We start from the raw sequence: 13,952 nt of genomic DNA on the forward strand, positions 1-13,952 counted from the left end.
TCAGTGGGCTCCCTTCCCTTCTGTCCTCCAGCTTGCCAAACCACCCTACTTCTTAGCCTCAGGGAACAAATCTCTGCTTTCTCTCTCTCTCTCTCTAACGTTGTCTTTTTTATTTCATTTCATTCAATGTTTAATTCATACTGTGAAATCCCTCAGAAAATCCTGCGGTGACTCGGAGGTACTATACGCCTCACTCTGATCTGATGTGCATCCTCAGCATTTCAGGTGAATCCTCCCCTTCCAGGAAACAACCTGAATAAACATTCCACTGGTGCCATCCTGACAAAAGAAAGGGGGCCTTCGGTGAGTGAATCGCTAGAGCTATCATTTCGGCAACGCCGGTACTCTTTAATAAACAGCTTCAAGCATTAAATTACCCATTTATATTCCAGCACCTGATATAAATCAGATGGTACAAATTCCAGCTCAGGCTATAATAAGCGTCTGCTCCTCCTCAACACCACAGCCGACGCAAATCAAACGTGTGCCCTGCATACCTCTCAGAGGTCCGCATGCGTGCCAGCGCAAAATTAAATATTCCATAAAGCTAAACATGCTCCCCTGTGTTTAACCTGCAACCAGACTCTTTTTTGACAAGGTGGGGCGGCACAAGGGAAAAAAAAGAAAAAAAAAAAAAAAAACCCATTTAAGATTATTTTCCCAGATAGATATGATACTCTTTGAGGAACACCCAGTGGAGATAATTGGGCTAGTTTAGGGGCCTTTGTAGAAGTGAAAAGGCCCATCTGCCTTGAAAGAAAGCGGCCTGGAGTGCATTGTGCAGGTGTATTGAGGAGGTGCCGTGAAGCCGTTGGAGTGTCACCGGCAGCCGGTAGACGAAAGAGGTGCAGAAGTCTCGCCGGAGAGGAATCGGGCTGTGACCCCACTATCTGACCGAACATCAGAACGGGGGAACAAACAGTTCGCGCTGGGTGGCCTTGCTCACATCTTCTCTTTGTTTCGCTTCCTCATACCAGGCTCTGCTGATCTGGATATATTTTTTTTTTGTGAAATTTGCAAACGGGTCGGGGCTGTTCTCCTTTTTTTATACGTCACCGTTGCAGCATTATTCACGCGTGCTTTTCCTGCTTCTGCAGCTGAAATGAATTCATCCGTCTTCTTATGAAACTTACACCTCCGATGAAATTAGAGGGATCGGCCGGAACAAACGGCATTTCACCCCTAGAGAGCTCCGTCGCGGCCGGGACTGGAAATTCGACCCCGAGGAACGATGCGAGCCGAGCGCTTGGCAATGCGAACGCTGCAGTTGTAGCGGCTCGGAAAGGCGTCCACCGTGCGACACTCGAGCCGCGCTCCCTGCCTGCTGACCGAATGGCGCGCGGATAAATCACAGTTTTAACAGAAGCTTCTCATCAGCCCTCATAAATTCAGCTAGACTTCAGTGTGTGTCCTGAATTTGGGCCTGAAGCAGGAAAGCAAAACATCACAATCGTGTTAAAGTCATGCCGTCGATTTCAGCAAAAACAGGGCAACGCGTCGTCCTTTTATGGACGCAGCCTGGTCCCCGGAGACTCGGGCTTGGAGGACAGACGGCAAATTGACAGCAAACGGAAGACAAATCATCCTGACTGATCCCGAACACTGGCGTTGCATTTAATACTCCTAAAACATGTTTGGTCTTTCAGGGCGGGACGGTGGCACAGCGCCTGGGTGGTGCGAGAAGACATGGGTTCGATCCCCACTCACTCTGTGTGGAGTCTGCATGTTCTCCCTGTGTCTGTGTGGGTTTCCTCTGGGTGCTCTGGTTTCCTCCCACAGTCCAAAGACATGTTGTTCAGGTGTGAGTGACACAGAGAGTGTATGTGTTCCACTGATGCATGGATGAGTGACCCATTGTAAGTAGTGTATGTAGCAGTGTAAGTCACCTTGGTGAATAAGGTGTGTAGGCTCCTAAGAGTACACAGAGTTCATTGGAAGTTGCTTGGGAGAAAAGAGTCTTCTAACTAACAAAGTGTAAATGTGGTAAGATCTCAGTGTTTCCCGGTGACACGAGAGCCGGAATGATTAAACTGAAGCTCGAATCCAGCTGCGGTGTCACCATGTCATTGCTGTCCAGTTCAGTCCTGCTATCCTCTGCATCTGAACATGGTCCACTCTCCTTTCGTGCATCTCAAATCAATCTGAAGGGCTGAATGCTATATTACAGTGTTTTTGCCACATGGCACAAATGGAATATTTTCTCTCAGCAGAGCTCTGGGATCCTAAATCTTTAGAGGGAAATTAAATGAGAAGAGGAGCTTAAAGTCCACGGATGCGAAAAACACCACATTGCAGCATGAACCATGACAACCTGGATGGTAATAACATCAAATTGAAAATGATGCTGCTCGGGTTCTGAAAGGCAGCTGCACCGCAGATACGTCCAAACACACCCGGAATCCGTGGATTCAAACCTCACCGTTGCCTATTAACAAGAACCTGCAAGCGGCACATGGGACATTAATTCTTTGTTCAGCTCTGTATCTTCCTGACACACACCTGGACTGGACACAGTGGTGCTGATGCTGCGTGCCCCCAGGTAACCCATGACAACAGGGCAGCACCACTTCCCATGCAGGTTTGAGGCTCTTCAGCAGGAGTCCAGACCAGAATCCATCTTCATCCCACAGTCCCATCAGAAGACCCAAAGTTGAACACACCCGTGAAGCGAAACCCGCAATGATGCAGCTCTGCTGTGATGTACCACACCGATGGAAATGTTCTTTTCACGTTTTAAATATGAGCACTTCAATTAAAAGTAAAAAAAAAAAAACACTCAGACCTAAGAAACAGGCTCCATAAATCACTCCATAAAGTCATTTCTACACGGCCTTGGCCTGGATCCAACGACAGTTAAATAATTTGTGTGCTGCACAATGGTGCTTCAACACTGGACTCTTTTTTTTTTTCCCTTCTTTGACCAGCCCGATGTGTGACGCTGAAGAACAAATAGACAGAGTGTAACCCAGGAGTGCGTGCTTTGTGTGCTCTGGTCGCAGGTTTGATTGATGGGGGGCCTCCTCACGAAAGCCGGGCTACGGGCCGAGAAGCGAGGGACAGGTGTTCTTCAACGTGAGGCCAAACCCGAGACGTGTCCGACGCACTGGACAAACCCAGCGTGGTAGTCAGGTCCCGGTGGCACCGTTCTCTTTATTACCGTCTTTGTTATTTTGTCTCAACTATTTATTCATTATTGGGCCACATCTCGTACCTTTGCGCTTCTTCGCAACTGGACCTTCTTCTACGGTCACCTGTAATTCTTGAGCCTCTGTAGATGATGCAACAGCCACGTCTCGGTGGCCCCATCTACCCATCCGCACGCAGGCGAATCTGACCGTCTTACCTTCACATCCACCATAAGAGACGGAGGCCGTGAAGGTTCCACCTCTACAGCGACATGTTGGCCGTGGCGAGGTCTTGGAGACCGCGTCCACTCATCGCTTTGACGCAAGCTGATCCCGGCCAGCGACACTCAAGTGTTTGTTGTGGGACAGCTGCGGTCAGGTGGGCCGAACCAATCGAGGGCGGCTCCCCTCCACAGAGAGCAAACTGTAAGTCGAGGGCTTTACTCGAGCGAGCGGTGTTGACAGACACCACCTTCTGCTGCCTTTCTTTCACGGCCTTTATCTACTTCATTAACTCTTCGCTGGGCAAACACTCGCTAATGGTCATCCCCGGCCCACGCAGCAGCTCTGACCTCCGCGGTACTCTGCTGATAAAAGACTGGAAAACCATCCTGTTTCACGTTCCATTTAGTAATCGGTGCACTGTGCGCAGGTGGACATGGATTCCCTGGAGAAGGCAGAGACTTGAACCCGTTCTGTTTCACTGGTAGGCACCACCACGATTTACACCTGGGGAGCTGTGCATCGATGAGGCTGCTCGGGTGCGGTGAAGACACTGCAAAAAACACCTTAAATCACAGCAGTGATTTAATTTAAATGGACTAAATATAAACACTTTGTGTTGTAAAAGACCATTGCAGCTGAAGGAAACACAGGAACCTTTAAATGTTCACTTTGGCATCCACTCTCATCCGCTCCCTTCTGACTTCTTCCCCAAACCTCTTTGTATTTGATACAGAAAGTTGATGCACGAGTTGTCTGACCTGCCGAAGCATCCCCATGTATGGCCCTTCTCGTCTCTCCCCATTGGTGTCATACACACGCACTGTCTGAACCGCTTGTCCCATACGGGGTCGCGGGGAGCCGGAGCCTAGCCCGGCAACAGAGGGTGTAAGGCTGGAGGAGGAGGGGACACACCCAGGTTGGGACGCCAGTCTGTCACAAGGCACCCGAAGTGGGACTCGAACCCCAGACCCCCTGGAGAGCAGGACCCAGTCCAACTCACTGCACCACCCCTCTACTTGGTATCTTACACTGACCTGTATTAACTTGGACACTCTGGCTACGGTCTGCAAGACCATCAATGGATCTGCTCACCGAGACCCGGAGGACCCGATCACTCGCTACACCCCAACAAGATCGCTCCTCCAAGATTTCCTCCACGTCTGCCTGCTCGGTGGTCCCACACACAAGAGGTCCAAAATCAAACAGACATCGTTTTTCAATTTAGGCTCTGATGTGGTAGAATGAGCTTCCTCTGTCACTCAGAACTGCTGAATCTCTCTCTACGCTGAAGAAGCATCTCAAAGCTCACTTCTTTCGGACTCACTTCCCCCCGATCTCCTCGACGCCTGAGGAACATGCACGTGCACGTTATCTGTTTAATACTTAAAAAGGCCTATATGCACCTACTGGTGTAACGTATAGTGGTTCATGTGGTGGTGGTAAGTGACAAATGGACTGTACCCTAGAATCACATGTCTGCATCCAAATCTCTCCTTCTGTTGATGTAAGGCAGCGTTTGTATTGTTCTCTAAGATGTACGTTGCTTCGGAGTAAAGTGTTAAATGAATGAATGTAAATGTATTATTTTTGCTACTCTACGAAACTGCAAGTTTTATCACTAGTATTTGTCATTTGGTGTTCCTCCAACTAGCTCAACGTGTTCCTAGTTCCACCCCCAGTACCTCCCCCTGTTCATACACAGTGTGCAGAGAACGTATTCGAACCACTCTGAAGGAATCTGGTTTGGAAAAGGTACTATAAAAGCTGAGTTTCACCGAATGGGAAAAATTGGGCGAAATTTCCGTCTAAAGCATTTAAGGAACTTTTAAGAGCGTTTTGTTAAAAGCAGGACTTTAATTGGTCTCCTTGTGTGAAAACGAAAAGGCTCACGGCGAGGGCAGCTCCCTCCAGCTGTGAGCAGTTGACACCGGAGTCAAGTTCTCTGGATAGTCACCCCAGTCACAGCCTCAGACTGCGAGTCACCGTTTCCGAGCGTGTGTGTGTGTGTGTGTGTGTGTGTGTGTGTGTGTGTGTGGGGCGCTGCCTCGGGAGGGTGGGGGGTCAAGACACGGCGGACCGCTACTGGCTCACTGCAACAGAGCGAAGCCATTAAAAATAATGAGCCGTGCTCTCGGGAGCCTCTCCCATTGTTTCACTTCACCCCACTTATGCGGGGCCGGAGGGGGAGGCGGAGGGGGGTGGGGGGATCAGTGGGTTTACACTTCCGTGATGAGAACTCAGAGGAGGGGAATGGATCAGACACACCGCCGTGCTTAACAATACCAAATCTGAGTGTGTTACACGACACACTTACCTCCCTGGTGCTTCCAGTGTGCTTTTCAGGGACAGACACATCCGTTCATTCGCACCGCGCTTCCAGTGCTTCCTGACCCTGAAGTCTAAACCCAAACCTTAACACACACACGCACACACATCTTCAGAACCACTTGTCCCATATGGGGTCACGGGGAACCGGAGCCTACCCGGCAACACAGGGCGTAAGGCCAGAGGGGGAAGGGGACACACCCAGGACGGGACGCCAGTCCGTCACAAGGCACCCCAAGCGGGACTCGAACCCCAGACCCACCGGAGAGGAGGACTGTGGTCCAACCCACTGCGCCACCGCACCCCCTCCCAAACCTTAACCTTCACCCCATTCCTATCCTCGTCATTAACCCTAACCCTAAACTCTACACCCTAACCCTATCCTAACCTTAACTTTAACCTCATTCCTATCCTCTTCCTTAAACCTATCCTTAACCCTAACCCTACCCCTAAACTCTGAACCCTAACACTAACCCTAAACTCTAAACCTTAACACTAAAATCCTAACCCTAACATTAAAGCTATCCCTATCCTTAACCCTAACCTGAACCCTATCTCTCTCCTCATACTTAATCCTAAACCCTATGCCAAACCCTAACCCTAACCCCAACTGCCAGCAAACACTGGGAACTTTCCAAGAGTTTAAGCTCTCCGCAGCGGCAGGCGTCACGTCAGGACAAAGGAGCAAGGGTTAATCCCGCAGGGCTGTACCCATGACCAACCGCCACTGCCCTGCTGTCCATCCACCGCGACGCAGACCTTCTGCCACGTTCCGGGGCCCCCAGGGGCCGATGGCAAAGCGGCGCCACGTGCCCATTGGACTGTGTACCAGCCTGCCGAGGGACCGCGACCGCCGGGAACCCTGGGCCGACCGACAGGCCTGTGTGCCGCAGCGTCTCCGTGGAGATCAGGATGAAGAGCTGGGGTCAGATCATGTTTGTATCCTTCAGAAAGCTGGTGTTCCCAACCTGAACAATCAGTGTGATTCAGTCACCCTTTTGACGACCAAAAAAATCTGTTAACATTTAAAACACACTTTACCGTCACGTGTTAACGTTGGGATAAATGTACAGTCCTGCGGTAAAGGTTACCGTATAAAGTTCAAGGCAGGCTGTGTTTAAGTACAGTAACTGGCACACAAAGGCCAGGAGGCAGACACCGTGCGAGGTGTGTGCGCGCGCGCCGCTTTGCTTTCAGTGACGCGAGAGCGGTGTTTGCCGTGCTCGTCCGAGCCTCCGCCGCGTTTGCTCGACCCCGTGTTACCGTGTTTGACCGCGGCACGCTCGCAATCTGTCGTGCGTCGACAGTGTTGCACCGAGGGGCCGTTTCTAATGATTATTTTCGTAGTAAAAAGCACGGTGGATTACCAGGGAGCATTGGTGGGGAAGGGCAACAACGGAAGGTCTTTCTGGGCTCCCTGTAAACAAAGCCACCTTCACCGTACGTTTACTGCGGCCCAATGGGCCCAGGCTCTATGCGGTTAAGGCACCAGGCGCGAACTCCAGCACCAATTAGGCAAATGTTTACTCTTCCACTGAATGCAAAGCTCTGTTTATCCATCCGATGTCAATAACCGCTTTGTAGTGAGCAGGGCCGCGGCGATCCGGAGCCTATCCTGGAAGCATTGGGTGCAAGGCTGAGGGGGTACACTCTGGATGGGGCGCCAGTCAATCGCAGGGCACACACACACACACACACACGCAGAGTCACTCATCCATCCACACACTATGGGCAATTTAGAGTCACTTCAGCTGCATGTCTTTGGACTGTGTGAGGAAACCAGAGCACTCAGGGGAAGCTCACACAGACACAGGGAGGACATGCAAGCCCGGCGTCAAAGAGCAATGTACACCAGAAACATAGAGACTGAGCTCAAACACATGTAATGTGTACTAGCTATACGGCGGTATTGGACTGAATGACCGTACTTGGAGAATCTATGTCTCCATCTGTTAGTGAAACAAACTTTTGTTTCTGAGCTTTACATCCATCTGGAGAGACGCTAACAGAATAAGTATAAACTGTATTACAGAAACATGTGTTTACCTTTATTTACATAAATGACAGCTGAAATAATGATGCTGTGCAAAATATATAATTGGAAAATGTATAATTGTGCTGTTCATGCAATTCTGAAAAAGTTCCAAGCTTGTCCTGCGTTCTTTTCTGTTTCCGCACTAATAGCCGTGTGTGTTCCCTCAACCACCTTCCTTCAGCGCACTGTTCCGTACCGTGTGCACCGCAGTATTTCTTTACCTTAGTTATCCTGTTGCAGGACCCTTCCCTCAGCAAGCTGACTTTTACAGCTTCACACTGTGTCCAGTTATCACCAGTTCACAAAGCGGGGCTTCTATTAATTTGTTTGACGTCCAACGAGTCAAAACTGACTCATGATATTAGGTGCGGATACACCGATTCACCCCTTCGTACAACACCGAGCTATTTATGATTTTTCACCCCTTTACACGGGTAGGTAACGTTTTTTTTACCGGAGACTAAATACCTTGATTAAGAGTAACACATCTGGAGGTTTGATTCGAACCCGCGGCTTTTAGAGCCAAAAGCAGCAGCAGCTTTAACCACTACCTTACCAGCTGAGAAGTAGTTCCTACTGTATCAACTTATGGTAAGTACTTTGGGGAAGGGTACTGCAGCAGGAGTGGGTTTGAGACCCAGACCCTTCTGAGCACTGCACGGTTCGCTGCTTTCACCGCGTGTGCAGTAAAGCACCCGTGTCAGGGTGCGAGGGCAGGGTCACGACGCCACACCACCCGCAGCCTTTAGGGTATTAAGGATCACGTTCGGGACGTCGTTCCGCCCCGGTTCGATGCTTCAACGCCGACAAGAGACAGGCAGCGGACGACCTGAGCCGCCCTCGTTCGACCCCCCACCGTACAGCTTCTCCCTCGCTGGAGCCTATAGGGACGGCTGGCACCATAGTGGTTAGCGTTCCTGTCTTTGGACCTGAAGGTCACAGGTTTGATCTCCAGCTGTAGTACCCTTGAGCATACTTACACTGAAATTGCTCCAGTAACATCACCCAGCTGTATAAATGGATGAAAAACTGCAGGTAGATTAACCTTGCGAGCCGCTTTGAGGAGAAGTGTCAGCTAAATGAATAAATGTAAAACACGCCCTTCGAAGGGTGGAAGTGCAGCGGGTCCTATTTTCCGAACGTCAGCCGAGCCTGACGATCGGGTCACCGCGTGAGAGATTGTGTTGCAGTTGTGCTCATGGAACACATTGTAGTGCAAACACGCTGACCGTGCGGGATCCCATGGGGGAACAGAGGGGCCGGTGAGGGGGCAGAGCGGTGCTGGCGCCGGGACACGGTCACGCCGTGCTTCCCGAGAGCAGGGCACAGACATGCCTGCTGCGGTAGGTAGGTAGGTAGGTAGGCAGGCGATACCCCTCGGTGGCGGCGGGGCTGCGGTTTGGACGCGGCTCGTACCACGCGGCACCCGAAGAGCTGCGATCGGCCGTGCGGTTCAGCGCTGGCTCCTGGAGCAGAAGAGATGCAATTCGCCGTGGTTGCGAAAAAAAAAAAAACTGCAGCGCACACATTAAAGTCATAAATGAAAAGGCTCGGCGAAACTCTAACGGCGATTGCGGAGGCGGGCGGGAAACTCGGAGGCTGAAGCGGACATTTTTAGCGTGTTTGCGCCATCGGGTGGTGAGCGCAGGTATCGCACCAGCGCTCAGCTCCGCGGCACTTCCTCTAAATGTTCATTGCTGCCGAGGCCGTCGAGTCAAATCTGACCCATAGCGACCGGCCACGTGATTTTCACGGGAGGGGAGGAACGGAAGGGGGTGGTTCATGCCCTCATGTGTATGTCAGGGGAGACACAGAACCGCCGAGCACTCCGAGCAGGGCTCGAGCCCGAGACCCGAGCAGCCAGTCAAACCCACCACGCCACCACGCCACCACAGCCTTCCTTCTTTCTGCCCCTTAATTCTGTTATTTATAAGAATTACGCGTGAATCATAGCGCTTGTCTTCATTTCATTTCAGTTCATTTTCCTCTGCGCGAAAAGCGTTTCACACTCAGTTTTGGGCTCTTGCACTTTTTCGGCTCATTCTCCACGCGGGGATTAAACTCCGTGCTCCGTGAACGTCCATTCTCATTCTGGGCAAAAATTCTGCGCTTGTAGCGAAAGTGAGCAGAAATCCACTAATAGGACTAGGAATGGACTTAATTCCCGTGAAATCGGCCCCACTCAGCCATGGACAAGATTAGATACAACGGGATAATAATAATAATAATAATAATAATAATAATAATAATGATAATAATATACAATTTTCCAACAGGCCTCAGAATTAACTGTTTGATGTGAATCGGAACCACACAAGTCATCAGAATTAATTTCTTATGGCACAAATTAATGGGAAAAGTATAATAGGAGAATATTTCCCGAGTGACAAGTTCACTTAAAACAACCAAAACACACAAGCATCATTAACGTTGTTCTAACATTACTAATATAATAATCATCACCATCATCATCATTACAGAATGTTCCTCCTCAGCAAACTAATTCCTCCTCTGATGAAGTCTTATAAGATATTAAAGTACAGTAGGTATGTTACAGGCATGGGTTTCATGATCATTTCCACAAAACAAGCAGACAATTTTCTCCAAAGCAACTTACAATGGGCGTGGTGGCACAGTGGGTTGGACTGGGTCCTGCTCTCCAGTGGGTCTGGGGTTTGAGTCCTGCTTGGGGTACCTTGCAATGGACTGGTGTCCCGTCCTGGGTGTGTCCCCTCCCCCTCCGGCCTTATGTCCTGTGTTGCCGGGTAGGTTCCGCGACCCCGTATGGGACAAGCGGTTCAGAAAGTGTGTGTGCGCAACTTACAATGTTAAGGTACTTCATTATTTATTCAGCCTCATAATTTTTACTGGGGTAACCCAGGGTAACTACCTTGCTCAAATGTACTACAGCCAGAGGTGGGACTGGAACCTACAACCCTTGGGTGCAAAGGTAGCAGCTGTAACTCCTACACTACCAGCTGCCCCGGAAGTACCAGCATATCTCCTGTGTGGCCTCTTGTGTTTGTAGCAGAAGGAACTGAAAGGGAACAGGAACGGAAAAGTCTGGAATGTGCTCGTTCTGTCCATTCTGTCAGTGTCCGGAGCGAACTTGTCAAGACATCGTGCGAAAAGGACCAAGATGCCCAGTTTGCAGCATCTCCAGCATCCCCCCTTAATTTTAAAGGAGTCCAAATCAGTGAATGCATGTGTACACCCATGTCTAGGTCACAGAGAACAGGTGTGCTAAAAAAGTAAATGTGGTTTTCCACCAACGGAGGACAGTGTTCATCATATAATAATAATGATAATAATAATAATACCACTTTTCAAGTAGCGTTCATCCTCAGACCCTAAATTACTGGGATGCCAAAAATGATTCACTGGGCCCACACAACTGAGCTTCATGAGGATAGTTCAGCAGAAGATGGATTTTCGCGAGGTGTTTCCACCACTTTGTGGGGGCAGTCAGCTGAGTGCAGCTCGAAGGTTCATTTAAAGTTACTCACACTTGAACGTGTCTTGAACCCTTCGGGAGGATGACTAGACCGCATGTTCTGTCTTTTCACAGGTCTTCTCATCGAAGAGGAACTCCAGGGGCAGCACAACACGGTCTCTCCTCCTGTTCCTCTCTGAAGTTCTCAGCTCAGGTGTCCTCCTCCTTCTCACACACACACACAACTAGTTTCTGAGACTAGTCCAGTTAGCTAGATTAGTTTGGTTAAGCAGGCTTTCTGACATTCTAGGTCCCATACATCCCTCACACACACCTGGATGGGTATCCCTTAATGGCCAGCTTGAAGTCTCAATTGTTATGATGATGATGATGATGATGATGATGATGATACACAAACATAGGCACATCCATTTTTCTGACACTGAAAGGGTCACATGACACACACACACAATCAGTGCAGTCTCAGTATCCCAGCTTCCTTCCCTATAGTATGGATCAGAACATGTTCCTCTATTCAAAAGCAGAAAATCATTGAAAAAAATCCTTCAACACCAAATTACGTATTTATTCTTTTTACATGAACTCATTAGTTTGGCAACATCCGTAGTATTTTCTCACAGAAACCTTTAAAGCACCACTAAGACCGTCGTCCGCACAAACAACGAACCGCGTTCTATAAACGATGTCACTGATTACAGGAAAAAAACGAAAAATCTTTGGAGCATACCGCGCAGATAGCCTCGTTTCACAGTGACGAGCACCAACGTACATTTAGAAACCGCTCACGCTTCAAGTCAGAATTTTTATTAAAAAAATATTTTCTGCTACAAAACTGCAACGTTAATAAAAAATAACTTCCAGTGTGACGTTCCTTAAAAAAGGCACACAGTGCATCAAGTACTCTTCTTGTTTCTGATACGGACCTCGCAGCAGGATTCCCCATCAGCTGACGGCGATCGCCGGTTCGTTCAGCTGCTCAGCGAATTTCCCCGGAGGCCCGAGGGCGGCGACTCATTCGTACGCTGCGCTGCCCTGCCCACGACTACTTTGGTTTAGCGACAAACTTTTGCAAACTTCTTCAAAACATTGCATGCTTTGCAAAGCACCTTGGGTATTACATTAGGAAAATAACACAGTAAAAGGGATAAGTATCAGTTTTGAGGTTCCATACATGGACAGTAGTAGTAAAAAAAAGCACCATAACAACATAGAGGCTGTAAAGGTAAAGGCTGCAAAAAAAAAAAAAGAAAAAACAATACTTTTAATGCAACATAGAGCACGGACATGGCTTATGAAGCGGCAGCCTTACGTGACATTACAGAATAAATAGAGTCAGACGTATAAATAGAGCATCATAACACACACGGTGCGAAGCGTACTATGTACATAAGCTTGCGGGTTAGAGGTAGGCTCTGCGGCACCCGGGACCGGAACGCGATAGGTGGCGTGGCGAACGCCCCGGACGGCTTCCGTCGCAGCGTCGGGCGAGCCGTCTCTCGCGAACTTTCTCAACGCGACCGAGCCCCGAGAAAGAACGCCGACAAACGTCCTTCGCACCTCGCCGGACGCGTCGGTCTAATCGAAACGATTGGTTCCCGGCGAACCTCTCACCTCCCGGATCTTCTGAACTTCATCTCCAACGATCGCTTTCGCCGGTTTGGTCTTTCGCTCAGCGGCCGTAAGGGGACTGGCCCAAGGCCGCTGTGTAGTGTAGCAGTACGGTAAAATTGCAGTAATACAGCAGTAGGAGCTCCGCGGAGCCGTCGGCCTGTTTGACGTTTGCGACAAGGCGCGTCTGTGGAGCTCTATACGAAACCGGGAGCGCCGGCACCGCGGAAAAACGCCGCGTTCGCAGCTCCGCAACCAACGGGCTCCTTTTCCGACATCGAAATACACTGTGAGCAAGAACGCTGCAATGAACGCGTAACACTTGCGTCTGTACGGCAAGAGCCCTACCGACAGCGCGGGGTGCAGGTGTCACTCTGCGTGTCCCTTCAAACAAAAAGAGAGCAATAAATAAAACAGAGTGAGATGCACTTAAACAAAGGAACCCAAGTGTGTTTCCTGTACGCCGGAGCACAAACGCATTTGGTAACCGTTACCATAAGTGTAGAAGGGCAGCGATGTAAAGCTGGCCGAAGTCCACGGTGTTTTGAGAGGAGGCGGCTCGCGTGCTGTGGGCCGGGGACGATGGCCTCGGGGGCGCACGCAGCTGCCGGAAGGGGCCGCGAAGCCGCTTGAGGAGGGGGATGAATTCTGGGGATCGAGGGGACTGGTTTCCTGGCGGAATCTTCCGGAATTTGTTCCCCGCTCGCAGAAATGCACCCATCACTGGACTCGGACAAGGAGGCCCACGTGCGACTGGGGGACGCACTTTCCGCAAAAGCCCCCGCAACGGCCGTAGATTCGCGCCCCATTCTGCATCGGCGCCGGGGGGCGGGGCAAGTAGTAAATACAGCAACATTAAAAAAAAAAAAAAAAAAAAAAAAAAAACAAACAAACAAACACCAGCATCTCAATATCTATCGCACGTCAAAATCAGATCTGCTCTTCTGTCATATTTCATATCATTTTACACTCAAGGCCTATTTATGCTTGAAAATTAAAAAAAAGGTATGAGGATGCGGCGTTCTTACCTCCGACCTGTGCACTTTGGCCGTGACGTAGTGTCCGCGAGACGTCCACTTGGACTCCTCTGACACTTTGAGACCCGTACCGCTCAGGTTGATGCTGAACTGGCCCTTTAAAGCAGGGCAGAATATCACGGTTTTTACACACTTGTAGACAT

At 49.8% G+C, this 13,952-nt stretch overlaps 1 protein-coding gene across 3 annotated transcripts in view; it reads right to left on the minus strand.

Annotated features, from left to right (window-relative positions):
• Positions 1-12,409: 12,409 nt before the first annotated feature.
• Positions 12,410-13,952, minus strand: part of LOC108931402 (A disintegrin and metalloproteinase with thrombospondin motifs 20) — a 71,036-nt gene continuing 69,493 nt past the window's right edge. Inside the window, exons 38-40 of one of the 3 annotated variants that reach the window (XR_003797397.1) lie at positions 13,801-13,905; positions 13,267-13,582; positions 12,410-13,156 (exon numbers count right to left, since the gene is read on the minus strand). Coding sequence is in view for 1 of the 3 variants with exons in the window: in XM_018747154.2 (XP_018602670.2) it covers positions 13,493-13,582; positions 13,801-13,905 (195 nt within the window). In the remaining 2 variants the exon portion in view is untranslated. Of the gene's footprint in view, positions 13,583-13,800; positions 13,906-13,952 lie in introns of all 3 variants that reach the window. The other 2 variants (XM_018747154.2, XR_003797398.1) reach the window with 2 other exon arrangements.

Source organism: Scleropages formosus, chromosome 2 (assembly GCF_900964775.1).
Source record: "Scleropages formosus chromosome 2, fSclFor1.1, whole genome shotgun sequence".
Classification (NCBI taxonomy): Eukaryota; Metazoa; Chordata; class Actinopteri; order Osteoglossiformes; family Osteoglossidae; genus Scleropages; species Scleropages formosus.